The following is a 24,204-nucleotide window of genomic DNA, read 5'->3' as shown; positions in this document are numbered from 1 at the left end:
CGTCAGCTAACTCTTTAGCTAGAGTTAGGCTGTCAAAAGGTAACGCAGATTCTACCGTTCATAATTTTCTCTACATACGTGGATCCAGTTTTGACGCCTACGACTACGCTGACGCATTTAATATATAAATACCTAAGTGTGCTATTGCACACGTAAGCACGCATAATAAAAATAAACTCTTATCAATTTTTTTAATTTAATTAATAATCTATTGGTTTTCAAAAGAAACATGTTTTGTATTTCCATTACAGCGGGATACACTTTATCTAATTATTATTATTATTACAAATAATTAAAAGGAATTCAGAGTTGTTACATGTAAACAAACACAACTTAAAACATAACTATTATTAAACAAGAAACGCTATAGGTATCACGGTGTAGTATCGTTACTTTGTGTTCACCGTAGAATTAATTCAATATGGCGGAGTTAACAAGCGACTTGTAAGGGGTAAAGGTCGAATGGAGGTTGAATTTATTCGTGGTGCCTCCTACTATCGTGGTGCGAAACATAAAGCAAGCACTTGTTGTTATTATGTAAGGTTATACAATATACAATTCACTCAACCCGACTTAGTTCAAGCTGAATTTCATAGTATAAGAAGTAAAAATATAGCGCCATGTACTTTTTAACAAGAAAGTTTTGCAAACCAAAATTGGCTACGATTTTTATATATTTTTACATTATGGCAACTAATGACGTAACGATGTGTAATGGCCTATAATGGACTTGCATACCTTAAAAAATAAAAAAAGGAACTCTCTTTCTTTCATTTTTCTTTTTGTTTCATTTCTCTTTCTTTCATTTTTCATTCTTTAATTGCTGTAGACCATATATTACAAGCACATTTGTAAATATTTAATATTAAATAAAAAACAATTAAAAAAAATGGTTTCAGCCGGAACTTACTCGGTCACAACTAAGCCGGTTGTTCAGTCAAGAGAAAATTAATTCATAACATTTTAAATAATGATGCATTTCTGCAAAATAGCGCCTATTTCATTATTTTTTTATTTTTTGATGACTGTGCACATTAAAAACGCAATAAAAAATAGAGTATTTTTGAGAATATCACTTCCTAGTTCAGAAGACAGTAAACTATAAATTATTATATAGCCAGTATAGTTTGAATTATAAATCCCACCCAGCATCGCCCAAAGTAGATAATTTTAAATTATTAATCCTACTAACGTTCTCAAATAGCGACCACATACCGGAAGACCCCACAAGAGGGACAATCATCGACAGATCATCGATCTGGTCAAGATCGCCGAAATACGTTGGATCAGGGCAGCGCAGGACTTTGTCGTGGGGATCTTTGGGGAGGCCTTTGTCGAGCAGTGGACGTCTTTTGGCTGATATAATGATGATGATGATGAATCCTATTGAATGACCCATAGGTAGGTAACTAAACAGGATTAATACTACAACACGTAATAAATGCAATTAAACTTTGCCATATAGACACGCATTCCATATTCAACACACTTAATAAATAAGTCACATATTTCAATGCCCATGTTATATAAAAAAAAAAACAGCATACTTCAGAAATTCCTCAATTCATCAAAATAGCATACTTACCTATCAATTTCTGAAGTCTCATATCTGGTGGGCTCTAAGTAATGTAACAATGTAATAACAACTGTTAAGTTGTAACTGTGAGAAGAATAATAAACACACAGCATATATACTCGTATATACATATACAACGAGTATTTGATGTACATGTTACTGGCAAACTGTATAATTTAAGTATTACAATACCTACGAATTATGAAATAATATTAATTTCATGGTGCATTACATAGTTTACCTAGGTAATATGTACAATATAAATACCTAAGGAATGTATACCTGCTGCCAGCAATGTGTATAGGACATTTATTTATATAATAATTTTGATTCACATTGTTATAAAGTTTATTATTAAAATCAGTTTTTAAATGAAATTCATGACTGCATGAAAATTCGAGGTTATAACTTCAACTCAATTTTATACTCATATAATATAGGTTGTTAAATTATTTTAAGTGGTCCACGTAAAACCCAATAACCTTTTACCCCCAAAATAAAATGAAAAAAGAGGATTAAGTACTTAATTATTATATAATTCATAATATTTAATGCTCAGTTCTCTTAGGCTGAGATCTATAGAGCGTACTTAGACTTTACTTACGTTAAACTTAGCTGAGTATGATAGAACGCGAACTTGACTTTTGCATTGGGCTGTTTTAGCTTAACCTCTACATAATTTCAGCTGTCAAATAAGTATAAAAACTCGCTTACACTCAGATGAGTTCTACGTAAGTAAAGTCTAAGTACGCTCTACAGATATCAGCCTTAGATCTCATCTTTCTGTAGCCTAAACTATAACTAGTTATTAAAAAAATTCTATACCTCGAACTTATTTTGCCCCAAACAGAATAAACCATCTTGTTTGCTTCTTTCTTATAAAATCCGTATTTCTATAAAAGCGTAAAAAATCATAATATATATCCGGGAATTGTGTGTTTAAAGTTGTTGCCGTTAACTTAATTTTGTTTGGAGAATAATTAAAAAAAACGCCTTTATAATAACTTAAAAGTGTAATTTAGTGAGAATATTGAATGTTCATCTTGAAATACTATTAAAAAAAAAGTGTGTGCGTGTAATCTTTACGCGCTATTGAAGTAAAACTTAATTATAATTAACTTTTGGAATAATTTACAGATACACAAATAAACGGACGAGTAAAAAAATAAGGACTCCGTGTCACCTAACATAACAGTGAAGCATCAAAACAAGCCAGTTAACGTGTTAATACACAGCCCCACGCACACACTTACACTAAAATGAGCCGATCATCCGCCATTATGACATCTGCCATCGTCTGTGACGGATCAGATTACGTCGCAATTATTTTTTTTAAATGCTGCTGTGTATTGAGAAACTGTGTAAAAATAATGCTAGGATACAATAAAAGTGTCAAGGAATTATCTTTAACAGATAGAACGGTTTTTATCACACTATTTTATGGCCTTTTCATAATACAAATTAATTCGATTTTTGGGACACAAAACCTCTGCTACGCGTGATAGTTACATCCGGTGTGACCGAAAAATAAACGGAGACTTTACCCGAAAAATAAGGTATTCCATTTAATGGTGTTCTAAGTACATAAATCATTATGTGTTTCAAGATGCAATAATTTATGTTAACAGGTCTGTCTTTACCAACATTTTTTTAAAGTAGTGTGGAAAACTACTTCAATACGAGTATCGTTCTCATCTTTTTACATCCCAGTATCAGTTCTAAACATTAAATTGTATACAACGTAGAGCTACTTAATTTAAAATATATGTAAAAAATACTCCAAGCTCTTTAAAGTAGTTTGTCATGAAGCGAAAACACGTTACATTGCAGATAAAATTAAAAACAGTGAGAATAAAGCAAAACCGACTTGGAGTGTAATTAATAATGAAACTGGTAGATCGAATTGCCGTAACATCTGTTCAAATATTAATAATCGCGTTATAAATACATAAATAGAAATTGCAAATGCAAATTTGATAAATACTTCTCCAAAATCCCGATTATCACGACTAAAGACCTTAACTCTTCACCAAAAGCAGCACATGATATGCTTAAATTACACGTACCAGTATATTCCATTGATTTGAAATTTAAGTATGTTAAAGGTAGCGATATAAGAAAAAATCCTCAAATTAATTAACCTAAAAAATAGTATAGAATATTGTAAAATAGAATAGAATAGAAACACTTTATTAGCAATAAAAAAAATATATACTTGACATTATCGCACCTGAATTAGCAATAATATTTCACGAATGCATAGATGAGGGTGTGTACTCTGACCTCATGAAATACAGCAAAGTTATACCTTTGTTTAAATCGGGCAGTTCTTTTGACCCTGCTAATTTCAGGCCTATTTCAGTGCTGCCTGTTTTAGTAAAATTTTTGAAAAACTATTGCTTCAACAGCTATAAATGCATTTTTGTAAATTAATGAACAAAAATCAATTTGGTTTCACTAGGGGCTTATCAACAATTAATGCGGGTACTAGACTCATTGAACACATCTTTGACGCCTGGGAAGAGTTACAGGATGCATTGGGCATTTTTGTGATTTGTACAAAGCATTTGACTGCGTCGACCATGAAACTTTACTCCTAAAACTAAAGCATGGAGTAAAAAATAGAGCCCTGAATCAGTTAAAATCATATTTAAGCGAAAGAGGTCAGATTGTCGATGTAAATGGCAAACGGTCTTCGGGTAAACCTGTGGGAATAGGTGTTCCGCAGGGTTCTATTCTCGGTCCTTTCTTGTTTCTTATATATATTAACGATCTACCGTTTGTGGTAGATGATAGGCATGATATTGTATTGTTTGCTGATGATACTTCACTTATTTTTAAAGTGAAGTGACGTGCAGATATTGATGACGAGGTAAACAATTTACTCTCAAAGATGAGATTATTGTCAGTACATTTATGAAAATATAATATACGTTCACAAAAATCGTTACCCTTTTGCTATTAATAGTGTTTTTCATTATTATAACACTAGAAATAAGGGATTGCTTCTAACTAATTCTAGTAGACTTCATAAGATACATAATAGCTTTTAGGGTAAATGTATACACTTTTATAATAGAGTTCCAGCCACTGTTCAGGCACTATCTATAAATAATATTTAAATGTTTTAAAAAAAATGGATCTGTCGTAAATCCTATTACTCCACAGCTGAATATCTAATTGATCGGACAGCCTGGGACTAGATTATGATTATTGAATCGATAGAAATGACTGTACAATACTGTATATTTTTATTGAAAAGAGCGCAAAAAATGAATGCTGGGAGAGTCTGCGCCGCTTTAAAAGGAATCAATTTTGAGAAAATAAATGCCTTTTATGGCTTTACTCGAATTGTCAGGGATCCAGTACTCTGTCAAAATTTCCATCACTTGTGCATTTACTTAACAACCAAATCACTATAAAGCACATAGTGATTTGTTCTCTAACAATGTACTCATTTTATACCACGTCAGTGACAAACAAATGAATTTTGTGGTATTCTTAAAATAAGAAATGTTACGTAAATATGTACCTCATTTTTATATCAGTTATAACATAAAAAAACCGACTTCAAAAACACTATTCCAAAACAATAGATATAATAATAAATAATTTATACAATCTTATTAATTACTGTAATTCTTGTTACGATTATTGTTATTTTTGGAATCGGTGTCCTTCCACTGTGACCCGCTCTTGCTTCTCGCCTCCTCACGACTCAAGCACATTTCACCTATAACTATGTATGTAGTAACAAACCTATCTTGGATGACACAGACTCCAAAAATTACAATAATAGTATTTAGAATTAGATTAATTAATTAGATTGATAAAAATACGCAATCATTTTTATACTTTTTAGTGCACATTATATCTATTGTTATATATCTATTGCTATAATAGTGTTATTGAAGTCGGTTGTTTTTTTGTTAAAATTTATTTATTTTATGATTTTTAGTGAATTTGAAGTACACTAATTTAACTAACAGCAACAATAATAATAATAATAATAATAATAATAATAATAATAATAATAATAATAATAATAATAATAATAATAATAATAATAATAATAATAATAATAATAATAATAATAATAATAATAATAATAATAATAATAATAATAATAATAATAATAATAATAATAATAATAATAATAATAATAATAATAATAATAATAATAATAATAATAATAATAATAATAATAATAATAATAATAATAATAATAATAATAATAATAATAATAATAATAATAATAATAATAATAATAATAATAATAATAATAATAATAATAATAATAATAATAATAATAATAATAATAATAATAATAATAATAATAATAATAATAATAATAATAACAATAATAATAATAATAACAATAATAATATTAATAATAACAATAATAATAATAATAATAATAATAATAATAATAATAATAATAATAATAATAATAATAATAATAATAATAATAATAATAATAATAATAATAATAATAATAATAATAATAATAATAATAATAATAATAATAATAATAATAATAATAATAATAATAATAATAATAATAATAATAATAATAATAATAATAATAATAATAATAATAATAATAATAATAATAATAATAATAATAATAATAATAATAATAATAATAATAATAATAATAATAATAATAATAATAATAATAATAATAATAATAATAATAATAATAATAATAATAATAATAATAATAATAATAATAATAATAATAATAATAATAATAATAATAATAATAATAATAATAATAATAATAATAATAATAATAATAATAATAATAATAATAATAATAATAATAATAATAATAATAATAATAATAATAATAATAACCCCCCCAGGGGACCACCTTGCCGTGGTGGGGGGGCTTAAGGAAAGCTTGAACAAATTGTCATTAACTTCTTGACCAAACCCTATCTCGTTAAGGTAGAAGGCACAAATACTTTACAAAGTCACCAACACCTAGACACACCTTTCCGACCAACGGTCCCAACAACCCATTCAATATGGAGACACGCTCGATGAAAAAACGTAAAATTGGACCGCTTCCCGGGGGCGATCGCCGGGGCACACCTGGAGCTGGCGCTGGGTGTCTCAGCATGCGAACCGTCAGCGGTGAGGAGCTGAACAGGCGGGCTCCCACCGGATCATCCGAAAATACTACAGCCGAAAATGACAGACTGACTGACAGGACTACTCCAACGGAACCTTATAGTCCATGTACCATCTCATATACACCATCCATTCCCTCCTTACCCCTTTCAAGCAGATATTCACCCACACCGAACTTGGATGCTGCGCGGGAGGCAAATGCCTTTTTACTCGCGTCCACCAAAGCCGGTAAACCGAGAGTGCGCATGAAATGGAGTAAAGAAATGAACCTATTCATTATGCGCACCTATTACCTACAGAAAACAGTTGCATGAACTCTTCTTACAAAAATATCCGGACTTAAACGTTACAGAACAAAGAATTGCGGATCAAAGAAGAGTAATAGTAAAAAACAAACTCTTAAATCAGGAAACTTTAAATCAAATTAAAGAAGAAATAAAGTCACAACTAGAAATAGAAAATGAAAATCAATTCCATATTAACATTAGTGAACCAACAAACGATGTAATTCCATGTTCTTCCACTCAAACAATACCAAACACACAGCACAATCAATCATTAAATACATTCACATATAATATTCAATCATTACAAACATTCTCATATATCACTCAGACATCACATAATATGCCTACACAGACTGAATTTGTTACTATAATGATGGAAAACGACATTGATACGGTATTAGACCATAACCCAGGTACGAACACTGAAATAGAAGAAATTTGTTATAAATTCAAAACAGCACTAACACAATATTCAGGAATGGACCCACTAGTCCGTCCAAAATTGCCTAAACTTAGATACAATTCTCACCTATTTCAACTAGTCAATATGTTTAATAGCGATATCCTGTCCAGATTTATTTCCGACGACACAAAACTAACTGACATACATACGATAGTGTATTGCGTAGCCTTAGTTATCTCTGAAGAACTTAACTATAAGGTCACAGAATATATTAGAAGCACAAGGCCCAAAGACTGTTATAAACCACCATGGCAAATAAGGTTAGAAAAGGATATAGAAAAACTCAGAGCAGACTGTGGGCGACTCACCCAGTACATCAATAACATTAGATCCCGTAAAATCATTAAGCATGTTAAAGCAATATTTAAAACAGGAAACACACACACTAAACATGAAAATAGCAACATTAAACCGGAAGAATTTTTAGACACTTTAAAACAAAAATTAGCACTCAAAGTTCATAGACTTAAAAGATACAAAAAGGCACAGGAAAGGAAAAATGATAACACAATGTTTAGCACTAACGAAAAGAATTTCTACAGAAACTTACACAAACTAAAAACAGATACAGTAAACAATCCTAATGTGCCCACACAAGAACAACTGGAAACGTTTTGGTCAGGCATCTGGGAACAACAAGTACATCACAATGATAAAGCTGATTGGATTATAGAAGAAGAAAATAAATGGAATGCAATTGAAGAAATGGATTTCACAGAAATAACTGAGACAGACATAAATAACATTACAGCCAGATTGCATAACTGGAAATCACCAGGGATAGACAAAATTCATAACTTTTGGTATAAAAAATTATTTTCTTTACATAAAATCATGGCCAAAAATATTACAGATATCATTATTGGTAAACAGAAAATTCCAGATTTCATTGCTACTGGAATAACCTATATGCTTCCAAAATTACAGATATCTCCACTCCCTTCACAATATAGACCAATCACATGCCTACCAACTATATATAAAATATTAACATCAGCCATAACAACAAAAATCAATAAACATGTTGAACATTATAATATAATAGCGGAAGAACAAAAAGAATGCAGGCGAGGCCACATGGGATGTAAGGAACAGTTAATAATTGATTCTACTATTCACAAACATGCGACTTCAAAAAATAGAAACCTACATTGCACATATATAGACTATAAGAAAGCTTTCGATAGTATCCCACATTCTTGGTTGATTAAAATATTACAAATATATAAAATAAACCCAAAAATAATAAACTTTTTACACGATATTATGTCTAGATGGAAAACCACACTTTATTTGAATACAAATCAAAACACCATCACAACTAGAGAAATAGCCATTAGAAAGGGTATCTATCAAGGCGATTCCTTGAGTCCTCTGTGGTTTTGCCTCGCCTTAAACCCCCTGTCACATTTGCTGCGTGATTGTCGTGCAGGATATCGCCTCAAACACGATATACAAGAAACAATAGTCTCTCATCTCATATATATGGATGATATTAAGTTATATGGAAAAACAGAAATGGAAATGAAAAAATTAATAGATACTACAGCACAATTTAGCAAAGATATTAATATGGAATTTGGTTTGGATAAATGTAGAACACTTCACGTAAAACGAGGCAAGATACGGCCGGGCGATTATGCAGTTAATGATATCGATATAATTAGAGCCATGGAACAAACCGAACTATATAAATACTTAGGATATAAACAACTTAGAGGATTAGATCACACAGAAATCAAAAACACTTTAACAATAGAATTTAAAAAACGAATTAATGCTCTTTGTAAAACTCAATTAACAAGCAAACACCTTATTAAGTCCCTAAATACATATGCTATCCCAATTCTAACATACTCATTTGGTATCATAAAATGGACAAAAACAGACATAGAACAAATAGAGCGGACGATTCGCACCACACTAACTAAGCACAATAATCTACACCCAAAATCTGCAATAGAAAGACTTACTATCAAAAGAGAATATGGAGGAAGGGGCCTCATTGATTTGAATCATCTCTGTCAAAAACAAGTCGGCAATTTAAAAGTTTTTTTCCACTTAAAATCACAGACCAGCGAAATTCATAAAGCCATTGTTAAAAATGATATTAACTTTACTCCACTTAATTTACACGAAGACATAAGCTCTCAAAACACTCGAAGAAACGATCCCCAAATACAAAAACTTGACAGCTGGAAGCGAAAAGTGTTACATGGCCGCCATCCTCACGACCTAGAACAATCCCACATAAACACCGCCGCCTCAAACAAATGGCTTAAAATAGGAAACTTATTCCCAGAGACCGAAGGATTTATAATAGCGATACAGGACCAAGTTGTCAACACCAAAAACTACAGAAAATTCATAATCAAAGACCCCTCAATATCAAACGATAAATGCCGCAAATGCCACGTTCAACCAGAAACCATCCAACATATTACCGGAGGATGTACAACACTCACACAAACAGATTACACGCATAGACATAACCAAGTAGTCAATATCATTCACCAAAAGTTAGCACTCAAACACAAACTCATACAAAACACAAACACACCTTATTACAAATATAAACCACAAACAGTTTTAGAAAACGATACATATAAACTTTATTTTGATCGCGCGATACTTACAGACAGAACCATTCACTACAATAGACCAGATATAACGCTCAAAGATAAATTAAATGAAATAACCTACCTGATAGACATTGCTGTTCCAAACACTCATAACTTACAAAAAACAATTTCTGAAAAAATCAACAAATATACTGAACTGAAGGATGAAGTGGCTAGAATCTGGAACCAAAAAAAAGTATACGTAATTCCAATAGTCCTTTCCACCACAGGTGTTATCCCAAACCATCTGTTACATAGTCTTAAACTACTAGAACTAAAGGAAACTCTTTACATAACCTTACAAAAAGTCGCCATCTTAAATACATGCCGAATCGTTAGAAAGTTCTTACAAATTGACGAACACGACATTTCACCCTACACATAAATTTAACACACCACACGCTGCATTTACTTGGTTTCGACCCGTAAATGCAGGCAAACCAGCGAAAGGCTGAGAAAAATTATAATAATAATAATAATAATAATAATAATAATAATAATAATAATAATAATAATAATAATAATAATAATAATAATAATAATAATAATAATAATAATAATAATAATAATAATAATAATAATAATAATAATAATAATAATAATAATAATAAATCATTTTATATTCAGGCATTACCCATAGATATACAAACAATGAATGTAAGTGCTTTGCAATTTGATTACAGACAGTTAGAAATTCTGCCACAGATTGCACCCTTACTGTCAGTCGTTAAGGAGTCCCATTGATCATCATATTCGACGAGTGGTATTTATCCCTAAGCCCGGCAAAAGTGATTACACAAATCGCAAATCGTACAAGCCAATCAGTCTCACATCATTTTTGTTGAAGACTCTAGAGAGACTCTGCGATAGGGATATTGGGGAAAATGCCCTCATACAAAAACCGCTACATGACAACCAACACGCCTATACTCAGGGCAGATCAACCGAATCCGCACTCTATTGCATAACATCTCTCGCAATGAAAGGATTATCACGTAAACAATCAACCTTAGGTGCTTTTATTGATATCGAAGGCGCCTTTGACAAAACCTCTTTCACTAGCATAGGCCGAGCGCTAGCCGCTCATGATGTAGATCCTACAATTGCCGGGTGGATAGACAGCATGTTGAGGCATAGGGCGATACGGCTAACACCACTCGACATACACTTTCAACAAGAAGCGACAATGGCGACTCTACGTCTAAAGCTGTTGGGTGTATGGAAGAATGAAGACGGCCTAACAGATAAGCTCTGGAATAGGGTAACAAAGGATTATCCACTCTGTGAGGCACCATGCGATAAGATACCTAAAACAAATACCTTCCATAAAAACTATCACATACAGCTATATGAGAAAGATGCTGACCAGTCAGGTGTAAACGAATTAAGAATTTACACAGACGGCTCGAAAATGGCTACTGGAACTGGTGCCGGCATATTCTCACAGGAACTAAACATACACATTTCCATACCCTTGGGCACACACAGCTCCATCTTCCAATGTGAGTGCGTAGCCATCAAGGAAGCCGCCAGCGCTATATTAAGAAGAAAGGTACATGGCCACAACATCAGATTTCTTTCTGACAGTATGGCGGTACTAACAGCGCTGAAGGGTACCACACACAACTCAGCACTAATACACGAATGTCACCAAACCCTGGAGCAAGTTGCCTCTTATAACCAGGTAACTCTGCAATGGATCAAGGGACATAGTGGTTCGTTGGGTAATGATGCAGCGGATGAGCTTGCAAGGCGGGCATCGGCAAATATAGTGTCTGGTCCATTGCCACTTCTGCCACTGCCCTTCAGCCAAATGCGCTCATGGATACGCTCTCTCACCAACGACCTACACAACACCCGATGGATGAATGTCTCAAGCTGTAGACAGTCGAAGGTGGCGATACCTGCACTATCGCCCAAACTGACACGTAGACTTATGAGCCTCAACAGACATGACATCCGTATAATGGTGGGCACCCTAACGGGTCACACATCACTAAACAAACACCTTTTCACAATCGGCGTAACGGACAGTCCTAAGTGCAGAGGTTGTCTGACCGAAGACGAAACGGTCGGTCACGTAATCCTGGATTGTGCGGGGGTGGCCAACCAACGGGCAAAAACCTTAACCAATACGAGGTCGCTCCAAGAAGTCTGTGAACACCCCAGGAATGTTCTGAACTTCTGGAAGGAGCTGGGCTGGTTGGAGTAACCGGCCATTACTGCACGCAAAATGGACCCATGCTAGTGGTTTAATTGCGGAAACAGGAGCCCCTATACCATACCATACCATACCATCATATTCGACTACGACAATAACTTGGCCATAACTATGTTATGGAAGATGACTTAAATATCCGGACAGCATAAAAAAGATTCGACCGAGTATCGTTAATTTGCTCCTAAGAATTGAAGAGTTCCGTTACTTTGTCATGGATTCCGTAATCAGAACCTAACCAAACTATCTTTGATGTATATCCTTTCGAATAAAAAAAGAATCGAATCGGTTGGCGCGATGTTGAGTTATTCACAAATTTATCATCCACTTTGCTATACGTATGTATAGCAAATTTAAGACTCCTTTTTTGAAGTCGGTTATGTAATTCATTTATTTATTCATACTATGCCTGCGATATTTATTTTTATTTAAAGAAACAATCTGACTAACAGTAATTAAAAATCGGAGATCGAGTCGGATTTGTTGTTAATATCACGGCGCGGAGTCCTTTTTTTTACTAGTCCATGGATATATATACTTTTTTTGCTTATCTGAAAGCTCATAGACAAACTATGTTATTTTCGTTTGCCCTTGTTTGTCCAACCTATTCTAGGCCATCCAGTATATAACAAATATTCTTAAAAAGTTGAAAGACAAGAAGATTTAAGTTTTACCATTAACTATATACTTACATTAATTAAAGCCGTGTTATTAGTAAATAGTTGAATAAAAATTGAACTTTTATTTATTATCTATTACAAAGTGGTCATAAATGAACAAATACACTTGGAGATTTTTAGAAAATATATCTGAGCAATTTGAAACAATTTTTTAAACAATTTTTGCTGCTGGAACTACTAACGTTACTTCCGTCAGAAAAATATTCTGAGTTACCCCCAAGTCACGCCTAAAGAAGTTTTACTTCCAAAGTGTGTGTGTTCTCATGTAAGCACCACAATTCAATTGAATTGTCTGTGTTAAATTTTTCTCTAACGCGTCAATAGAAGTACTTACCTGACAATAACTTCAATAACGGCAAATTTATATCTCCTTTATAATACTTAAATTAATAAACAACTAACGATTTTGTCTTAATTCAAATAGCCACTATTATTAGTTGTATACCTACCTCCCGTAGGAGTTGACATAAGTAAACCAGTATTAGTTGACACGGTATAAGAAAAGATACGTGGTATTTTCTCAATATTATATGTGCTGACCTTACATGCGTCATGAGTATCGACATTGTTGCCGTTAGCAAATTCAATTTAATCGCATATTTTATCGGAGTAAACAGATATGGAAATTAATATTACAAATGTGTTAACAGACGTCAGAAAACAACGCTTGACAAATGAATTGTTTGTAAACGATGATCGATGGTACAATAGCGCGTTATGTTATTTGGCTAAACAATAATGGCGGTATGCCATTCGAACGGAACAACACTTTTATTTTGTGTAAAAGCTTTGCTCAAATCTTGCTCAAGTTAAGGCTAGGCTCCTTTTTTGACGTGTTTTTTCAACTAAATGAAATATCCTATCATGGTGACCAGACTGTCCTTGCCCCATATGTGACGGGGACAACGTAGACAGTCTATATCTTTGGGAGATGCCAGGGTGCAAACCAATTGCGATTAAGAATCTAGAAGCCTTCCTATGTTAGACTTTATAGGACGTAATTCCTAATTCAACAGGTGTATTTAATATATCATAATATGTATAGCACTAAATATCAAATGTATGAATTTCCACCAGTCTCTGACGCTAATGAAAAGCTACGGATATGTGCGAATCAAAATTCGAATATATCACGCAGATTATATACTTATTACAACTTCATGTATGCGTATGATACAGTTCAACAAATTTATAACACCTACTACGCTAGCGCGCGGCTGCTAGATTTCCTACAGGTTGTCCCGAAATGATATTAAGGAAAATGTATTTATTTAGGTGATTTTTTTTTAATTTTTGAATATTTTATTTTTAATTTCGGTTAAGTAGTTCTACCCGTGTGTTTATTTAATGTCACCATTGTTGTGCCTCGCTGAATGAATTCCTAAGTTTACTTGATGTGATTGATACAGCTGAGTCTTTTCACCGCTACGGTTTCGTGGTTTAAGTGCTGGTAAAATTTCGGGTGTCGATTTACCAGCATTTCTATCTTCATATCATTCATCACACCAGCATTAATGAAGTCATTATTTCCAGCAGGATATTTGTCGCTCTTAATATACCCACCAGCTATTTTAGAGCCAAATGACAAATGGCTACTGTGGGATTCGGTTTGAGTAAATACTCTCGCTCCTTCTCATGTCCTGGCTACTGCAGTTGGTGTTACACCTTTTGTCGTTTGGTGTCGACACTGCCCGTGGGTCCCAGAAACGCGGAGAGTGTACAAAAAGTACATAATATACTCCACATAAAAATTGTTATGAGCGTTTAATGAAACTACATTTTATTTGGTGACGTTATTGCAATTTACATAGGATCTTTAGAATATATCTCATGTTACTGCCAAATAAAACAGCTTTTTTTTAAATTAATATACGACGAAGAAGAGACGTGCAGGACGTTTAGAGATGGTAATTGATACGCCCTGCCCATTACAATGCAGTGCCGCTCAAGATTCTTGAAAAACCCAAAAATGCTGAGCGGCACTACAATTGCGCTCGTCAGTCGTCACCCTGAGACTTAAGATGTTAGGTCTCATTTACCAAGTAATTTCAGAACGAAACACAGTAATGTTTACACATTCTGCTTCACGGCTGAAATAGGCGCCGTTGTGGTACCCATAATCTAGCCGGCATTCTGTGCAAAGGAGCCTCCCACTGGTAAAGTAAAGTACCTACTTTAGAAATAAATAAAGTATTGTTTTAATTGGTGAAGCAGTTTTTCAGTTTACCCATACAAATTATTTTCCCTTTCTTAAATAGTTATGATGGTTTGTTTGAGTTAAACAAATCTCTACCCCAAGCTGTTTGCCGTCTAAATAATCTCTAATATCATAGACAGTTTTGTTACGAAGATAGTACAAGTAGTTAACTATTTTTAATATTTCCATTTACACGTCGACTTATCAGCGTAAGCAGACACGATATTCAAATCATGGTGGGCATCCTAAGGGGTCACACATCAATAAACAAGCACCTTTTCACAAACGGCGTAACGGACAGTCCCAAGTGCAGAGGCTGTCCAGCCAAGGACGAAACGGTAACTCATGTAATCCTGGAAAGTGCAGGGATAGCCAACCAACGGGCAAAAACCTTTGTGAATACGAGTTCGCTCCGAGAACTCTGCGAACAGCAGCAGTTTTCTGAACTTCTGGAAGGAGCTGGGCTGGTTGGAATGACTGGAATAACGGAAGCATACACGTATGGTGTATGTGGCCCCCTTACCATAGTAATGGGGCTCCTGTTTCCATACCACACCATACGTGTAGTAAGATGGAGTTTAGTAATAGACAAAGACTTTCTACGCGAAAATTTCAATCAAGGGGTAATTTGTTTCAAATCTTAAATATAGGTATAGTTTGTATATCTGTAAAAGTTCGTTTATTATAAATGAATAAGTATTATCTATGTATTAAACTGAAACGTTTCTGAAAGATTTAATCTACTGGTTAGGTTATTGCCGGCATTCATCTCAAAGTGATGAAATTAACCCGAAACTTGAGTATAAATGTGTGCCGCGCTTACTAATTATTGTAAAATTGTGTGTTTATTTTAATCGCAATAATTATTTTATATAAAACATTGTAGTTATTGTAATAATAGCATTGTATTGATTTGTAAACACAAATGCAATATATAATAAATTACGTCAGATTATTTGAGACGCTCTTAATTTTAGATTAATTACGCTAGTTATGACATAAACTTCACTGAAGTACATACCTTTTATAAATACATTATTGTTTTGATATCGTAAGATACTACTTAATTATTATGTAATGTCAAAACATAAACTGCCAAATTTGTATGACCCTGTGCCCTTCAAAATTTTCTGACGTTTTAATATAACAAACTTCCTACCTTCTTCTCGAGCAGTCCTATACTCTCCGCATTGTTGGTTTTTTCATTTTTTTCGGCCATTGCACTAAATATTCACGAAATCAGTAGTTTATTGACGACAAACACATGTGATACTGTCTCAAACCGGGGTTGTATTACGCATGCGCGCCGGAGTGACCCCACAGTTTACATGTACAATGGTGAATGGACCCTAAAACTAGAATAGGGTCCCGTGCGACAATAGACGAAACACTTTATATAGGTACTTAAATATGACCACTAACAAATAATAAACTCATTAATTGATCTACTTTTTTCATCTTACAATTAATTATTTAACTGTCAGCATTCAGGCCTTTTGTATATATTTTCTCATGTACTTGTGTGCTCTAAATTTGTATATAAATAACAAATCTCAACATTGAACTAAATTTATAATGTAAAGCCAACCAGCTTAGTTGCATAATTATAATATGAGTATGAGTAGTAATTTGCCTAAAATTTATTATAAAAAATTGTATTTCGAACTAACCTCTATTTTGAGCAATGCACGCACACTAACACAAAATGTCATACAAATAACAAATCGCGAGTGTAAGACGTAGCTCGTCACGCACACTGAACTAATATTCCTGGCCTGTTTTTATCGGTTGTCTTACAGAAAGAGACTCTATCTAGGCGTATAAATTGTCTAAGAGATAGGGCGAGGAGGACCCATTGAGTGGCCTGCGAGGAGTCTGGACTTAACGGTTGATTTATATCTATGGGGTCACATGAAATCCCTGGCTTACGACGTCTCGACTGTGTCATACGCTGAAGAACTCAAAGCAAGAATTATAAACGCAGCAAATGATCACTTCGGGCAAGAACATTAATTAGACTAAATTACAAAACGTCTTAAATTATTTTTAAATTAATTTTATGGAACTTGTCAAGCACGGCCTGTTTGGTTGGAACTCGAATTTCCACCTGCTTCCTTTGTGATCATTTCTTTTTCAGTTTCTTTGAAATAAGTTTCTAGTTGTTTAGCATTGCAGGATAGCAAAGAAAACGATTATGTTTTTAGAATAATCTGCAAGTCAATTTTCAATTTTATTTCAATTTCGCATTTTTGAAATTGAACCGATAATTGTTGTTTTAATATTGAGAAATAACCAGTGTGTAATTATAAATCAGAAACTAAATGAGATTTAAATTGGTACCTACTTTAAAAAAAATATGTTGCAATTTTCACTTATTTTGAAAAAAATACTAAAAAATCTGATAACTCAAACATGGTTCACCTTTGCATAATGCATATGGGGGTTCAAATTATGGCAAATAGTCACCCCTATCACCTCCTAACGGGAATACAATATTTTGAATTACCAAAATCCCTGTATATAAATAAAACAAATACTAGCAGTTGTTTTAATGTTTATCAACGGAACCACAGTACATAAAATGTTCATGCTTGCTAGCTCAAATGACCATTATCCAATATTGATATCGGGATCACGGGGGATAACCCCCAATACCGAATTCCGTTTAAAAATCCATTATTTTATTTGTTATCAGATGATAATAGCCTTGTTTGTATTCTCTAATCTGGAAGTTTATCATTGGAGTTCGAGTTTTTAAATTTTAGTCTGTTTCTAGCTAGTTTGAGACTACAATGAAAATTATAAAATTGAATCGTCACAGACGCAGCTGTGGTTACTAACTATGGGCTTCATAAGATAGCCCATGGCTGCTCATAGGGCAATGGAGAGGGCTATGCTCGGAGTTTTCCTGCAAGATCGAATCAGAAATGAGGAGATCCGTAGGAGAACCAAAGTAATGCCGTAAAGTCACTGCTAGACAAAGGCCTCGTGTATATTACGTAGGTATTTATTAGTTAACCTTCTACGCGAAGACTTTGCAATTGATGTGATTGATATGATTTTATAGTCAGGGGACTATAAAATCATAAATAAAGAAATAATAGCATGTAAAAAATATAAATTTTCTGAAATGTTCAGTAGCTATTTTGTTAGTTTCTTATAAATAAGGACATCTTTAATCTTATTTTTATTAATGTAATTTATTTAGTTAATTTATTTCTGTTCAATTTACTAGTTATTCGTATAATAATAAAATACGTATACAGTGATTACTTGGTCATTACCCGACACTTCGATCTATTTACAAACAGGAACAAATCATAAACTATTCTACTGTGTATCATGTCAATCATTTAGATAATTTGCTTCATCATGTCGGTATTCTAATAAATTCAATTCATATATTACTTGCGTCACTCGGAGAGTTCTTGAACCAAGTTAACATATAATAATTATGCAATCTAGATTTAATAGTATTGCGTGTTTATTTATTTATTATAGACACACTAACAAGCTAAGTCAACAATACTAAAAAACACATAGTGATGTTACACATTATGAACAGAATACCCATCTTCCATGTAGGCACCTTCAAACCAGCAAGAATTTAGCACATTACAAACTATAACATGAAAACGTTGCATACAGTTGATCTCAAAAATTTTATTAGCTATCACGTAACTCCTATCACATCGCTATGCGCCTGTCTGTGTGGGGCTAAAACTTTAGCGGCCTTACTAATAAATTTAGTACATAGTTATACCTGACAATAGTGTATTGTAGAAATTGTAGAATATGTAAAAGGTTTACAAATATATATTTTTCTTATGATTGTTTTATTCGGACGTAGAATGTTTCCTGCGTTTATGTGCAAGGCTGCTTGACAACCGCAAAACTGCAGTATTGACAGTGTTGTCAGCGATCTAGTCAACATTTTGCATATTCTTGGCTTATTCTCAGGTATAACTTTATACCAAGTCTATCTGTAAGGCCGAAAAATTTCCTATGTGCCTGTAATATCTAAGCAGACTTTATAGTTTATGGTTAACTTAATGTGCATCCAGGGGCCCAAGAGCGGGCCTAACGTCTACTCTGCGCGCCTTTTCAGTAATTACGACAGTTACTTCCGGCCGTTGAAATTTACGATTTGCTACATCAGTGAGGGCATAGGATAGGAAATACATATTTAATGATATAAAGATAAGATATATTTTGAAAAGTTCAAGCCATCCTTTAGTTACGAAAGGACAGTCGAACTGATATAGGTAGGATCTAGATCTAGATATACGTACCTAGGTAATATTATATAGCTATGTTTTGTTCTCCTTCTCCTAAATTTATGGCAGGTACCATTTCTGTAAAAAATATGTGTATATTATATATATTTATTATTGACATGCGTCAAGATTATAAAGTGTTACAAAAGAATCACATGTCAAGATTATAATGATGTGAATAATATGATTGCATAATATAAACAAAGATAAACTTAACGTCAACAGGTTATCTTCAATTAAGTACTTTATGTTAATCTTTAATGTTCAAAAGGGATAAACTATAATTTAGTTAGTACCTACCTATATCACTTGTAGCGGTATAGGCGTGGGTAAGCCGCGTGAAAATTCCTTTTGAAATCAATTTAAGTAAACACTTTTTTTTTAATTTGTGATGATTTAATATAATTAAAATGAAAATAAAGCCAAACTATATTTTATATTCAAACAATATAACACTGTTTGCAGTCAAATCTGTGAGTTAAAAGGTAAAATGCTACTTTCTACGTTTTTGATAAGTCTATCGAAATCGTGTTTCAGCTCATACATTTTTTTAATTTAAACAAATACGGAGTAAGAAAACTATTCCACTTAGAGAAATATATTAGCTTTCTAGAAAGTTCCAATCACCTGCAGATCAAACGACACCTCATTTAAAAAAATATATCACCGTGTTATTGCATCGTTAAATAAATTATGTACACAACTTCAGAAATACCTCTTTAAAATCACTTAACTTCAAGGACGGCTTGATTTAAGTTGGAGTAGCCATCCACTTCTGAATACCTTGGTACCTTCGAGTCAGGCAGGTTTCGTATGTAAATATTCAATTCGCAAAAGTTTTCAAATGCAAAACAGGCAACCTGACCAAGGCAGGCTCACCAAGACGAAAGACCAAAAGAAGTCAAAAGATGCTTTGGCAATAGTGATCAACTGAAGATTCAGTTTCAGCAAAAAAAAATTGCCATTCGTAAATTTCTTGTCCTTCTCATATCTATCTATCGTCCTGACACCAGCTAAGCTAGCTAAGGGGAACAAAATATGAGGAAAACGTAGACTGCTCAGAGCTCGGTAATCGTCCCAGAGACTAAACTGAATCGAGTTTTGAAAGAACTAAAAGTTTTCCTGGCTGCCGCTAAGCGAAGACTTGACATGTGTTCAGGGACAATGCACAGGGAATTCATACGTCATAATCTCTGATTAACAAGAAAGCACCTCTCGTAGCCCCAAAAATGCTCTGCACCCATTCAAAGTCAAAGACCGAGCCAACGGCATTGAAGAATCGAACGGAGCTAGGTTACCTCTCCTGTACAAAATTACCGTAATTTTAATTCAGAATTAGAAGCATTTATAATTTATTACAAACATAATAGAATTTTCTTTAGATACAAAAATAACAAAACTATGTCATGTTAAGTAGTTTTGGCAAACAGTTAATAAATTTTCATACAATTTTTATCTAGATTGAATTATTAAAATGGCTCCAACTGTAAAAGTTAGGGCTACTTTGATCATTTTTATTGCACTGTCTATTAAAGATTGAAAAGTAAAAAAAAAAATAAGATAATATGATCTTCTCATATTCTGTAGACATATAACTATTTCTTGTAAAAATAATAGGTTTATATAAACCGTTAATAAATGGATTCAACTATGCGCTATTTTGGCGATTTCGTGGGATAGCAGCAGTGCCGGATTAGCCACATAACAACTGTAGTATTTGCTATGGGCCCCGCGCAAAAGGGGGTCCCGCATGTCCCATAAATTTTTTGAGAGAAACTAATTAAGATATTTTATTTCTTGATGTGGTAAAAGCGTGAAACGTTACAACTTTTCCTTCTGAGACAACACACGTAGAAACTCGGTAACTGACTATTTCCAGTATATATACCAAGCGCTCATTAAAAGAATTTGCTACGGGCCCGGCTTAAGCTTAATCCGTTACTGGATAGCAGCATTAAACTAAGCGCTTTTGAATCGTCACTATAAATATGTCTTTTAAATTACTTGCATCTACCATATGTTCGTAAAAAATAGAGCTCGTGAGAAGAATAGACAAGAAACTCAACGGCCATTCTTTTCAATCAAAAGACTACTTTACAATGGCTGTAATATCGGTAAAAGAAAAAAGATCAGGTAAAATCAGAGGCGTGCAACTCAGGGTATCCTATCGCAGAGGGTAGGGCACAAAAACATTTTGTACCACATATTATTAGTTGAATAAAGGATTATTATTATTATTACGTCAAAATGTTAAATTCAAATAAATTCAGATAAAAATTGTATGAAAATTTATTAACTGTTTGCCAAAACTACTTAACATGACATAGTTTTGTTATTTTTATATCTAAAGAAAATTCTATTATGTTTGTAATAAATTATAAATGCTTCTAATTCTGAATTAAAATTACGGTAATTTTGTACAGGAGAGGTAACCTAGCTCCGTTCGATTCTTCAATGCCGTTGGCTAGGTCTTTGACTTTGAATGGGTGCAGAGCATTTTTGGGGCTACGAGAGGTGCTTTCTTGTTAATCAGAGATTATGACGTATGAATTCCCTGTGCATTGTCCCTGAACACATTTCAAGTCTTCGCTTAGCGGCAGCCAGGAAAACTTTTAGTTCTTTCAAAACTCGATTCAGTTTAGTCTCTGGGACGATTACCGAGCTCTGAGCAGTCTACGTTTTCCTCATATTTCGTTCCCCTTAGCTAGCTTAGCTGGTGTCAGGACGATAGATAGATATGAGAAGGACAAGAAATTTACGAATGGCAATTTTTTTTTGCTGAAACTGAATCTTTAGTTGATCACTATTGCCAAAGCATCTTTTGACTTCTTTTGGTCTTTCGTCTTCTCTCTCTCTCTGCGATAGGATACCCTGAGTTGCAGAGGCTAGGTCCTTCCGAAAGGCTATCCATTATTAAACATAATTAGCAAACTCACTAAAAAGAGGTATGTGTGTGTGCGTGTATGTGTATGAGTGCGTGTGTGTGTGTGTGTTTTTTTTTTTTTTAAGTATTTATTAGTATGTCAAACTGTGCACAAGATTAAATAAATGTTAGTAATTGAATATTAAGTTTTAATTTTAAGAACATTTTCTGTATCTTCGTATTTTAATACTATTAGCCATGATTTTAAAGATTTTGTTAACGAGAATTTATTTACTTTCCTTATATTTTTATTATATTTACTGAAGTAGTTGTAAGCGTATGCCGGGTCATGTCGGGTGATATATGCAGACAGAACCCAAACGTTGCAACGCCAAAGAATCGAACCATGTAGAGATGACTTGATCGTCGATAATTCGAGCCGCTCTTCGTTGTATGCGGTCTGGAAGAAGTTGGTAATGGGGAGCACCGCCCAAAAGTGCAAACAATACTCCATAAATGACTTGTTAAAAATTCCCGATTTCCGAATCACCAGTGCGAGGGTCCGAAAGAGAGGTCCTTTGCACAGAATACCGGCTAGGTTATATTATTATGGTACCCCACAACGGCTCCATTTCTACAGCGAAGCAGTAATGTGTAAACATTATTGTGTTCCGGTCTGAAGGGCGCCGTAGCTAGTGAAATTACTGGGCAAATGAGACTTATCGTCTTATATCACAAGGTAACGAGCGCAATTTTAGTGCCGCTCAGAATTTTTGGGTATTTCAAGAATCCTGACCTATTTCTGACATTGATATAGTGTTTGCTCTGTAAAACAGAGCTGTTCGTGCTATATATCAGCTTGGTTATAGACAGTCTCTCAAAGAAAAATATAAAGAAATAAATATTATGACTGTTCATTGTCAGTACATTTATGAAAATTTAATATACGTTCACAAAAATCGTCACCTTTTTGCTCTTAATAGTAATTTTCATTATTATAACACTAGAAATAAGGGATTGCTTGTAACTAATTCTAGTAGGCTTCATAAGATACGTAATAGCTTTAAGGGTAAATGTATACACTTCTACAATAAAGTCCCAGCCACTGTTAAGGCATTATAAATTTATATAGGCACTTTATATAGGCACTATAAATAAATTTAAATGTTTTATAAAAAAATGGCTCTGTCGTAAATCCTATTACTCCACTGCTGAATATCTAAATGATCGGACAGCCTGGGACTAGATTATGATTTCTTCTTTTCTTGATAGAAATGACTGTACAATATTGTATATTTTTATTGAAAAGAGCGCAAAAAAAGAATGCTGGGAGAGTTACTTGCGCCGCTTCTTCTCTCTCAGAGCGCCATTTGTTTCCGTAGCGGTAGCAGTATCTAGTAGTTATTAAAAATGACATCAAAAAGAATTCTAAAGGAATCAATTTTGAGAAAATAAATGCTTTTTATGCCTTGCCTTTTTATGCCTGAGCGGCACTGCATTGTTATGGCCAGGGTGTATTAATTACCATCAGCTGGACGTCCTGCTCGTCTCGTCCCTTATTTACATAAACAAAAGAAAGAATAATGCACTACAACCAAGAGCTAATGCAACGAGTCAACCCTTTAATCGTCGGAAAAACTCCACAAGACAATTATTCCGTCAGCGTATTAACGCGACTGTCTATGGAAAAGCTGTGTGACCGTGATGAAACTTTTTTGTTTTATTAAAAAAGAATTATTTGACATCGTCCTCACCATAATAGAGATATTAGATTTTGCTGCATAAGAGAAAGACAAAAAAACATTTTTTAGAGTTTAAGAATTTAGGATTTTTCATTAAGGATGAAAAATTATAACTCAGGCAAATAAATAAACAGTCAAATA

The 24,204-nt window shown here is 33.3% G+C and overlaps 1 protein-coding gene across 1 annotated transcript in view; it reads right to left on the bottom strand.

Annotated features, from left to right (window-relative positions):
- LOC126976594 (facilitated trehalose transporter Tret1) overlaps positions 1 to 16,498 on the bottom strand; it is a 78,244-nt gene extending 61,746 nt beyond the window's left edge. The window contains exon 1 of the mRNA XM_050824997.1: positions 16,341 to 16,498. Within this exon, the coding sequence (XP_050680954.1) occupies positions 16,341 to 16,400 (60 nt within the window). The 5' untranslated portion in view covers positions 16,401 to 16,498. The remainder of the gene's footprint in view (positions 1 to 16,340) is intronic.
- Positions 16,499 to 24,204: the final 7,706 nt, after the last annotated feature.

The sequence above is a fragment of the Leptidea sinapis genome, chromosome 41 (genome assembly GCF_905404315.1).
Source record: "Leptidea sinapis chromosome 41, ilLepSina1.1, whole genome shotgun sequence".
NCBI classification, from domain to species: Eukaryota; Metazoa; Arthropoda; class Insecta; order Lepidoptera; family Pieridae; genus Leptidea; species Leptidea sinapis.
This window is presented reverse-complemented; position numbering and strand designations above follow the sequence as displayed.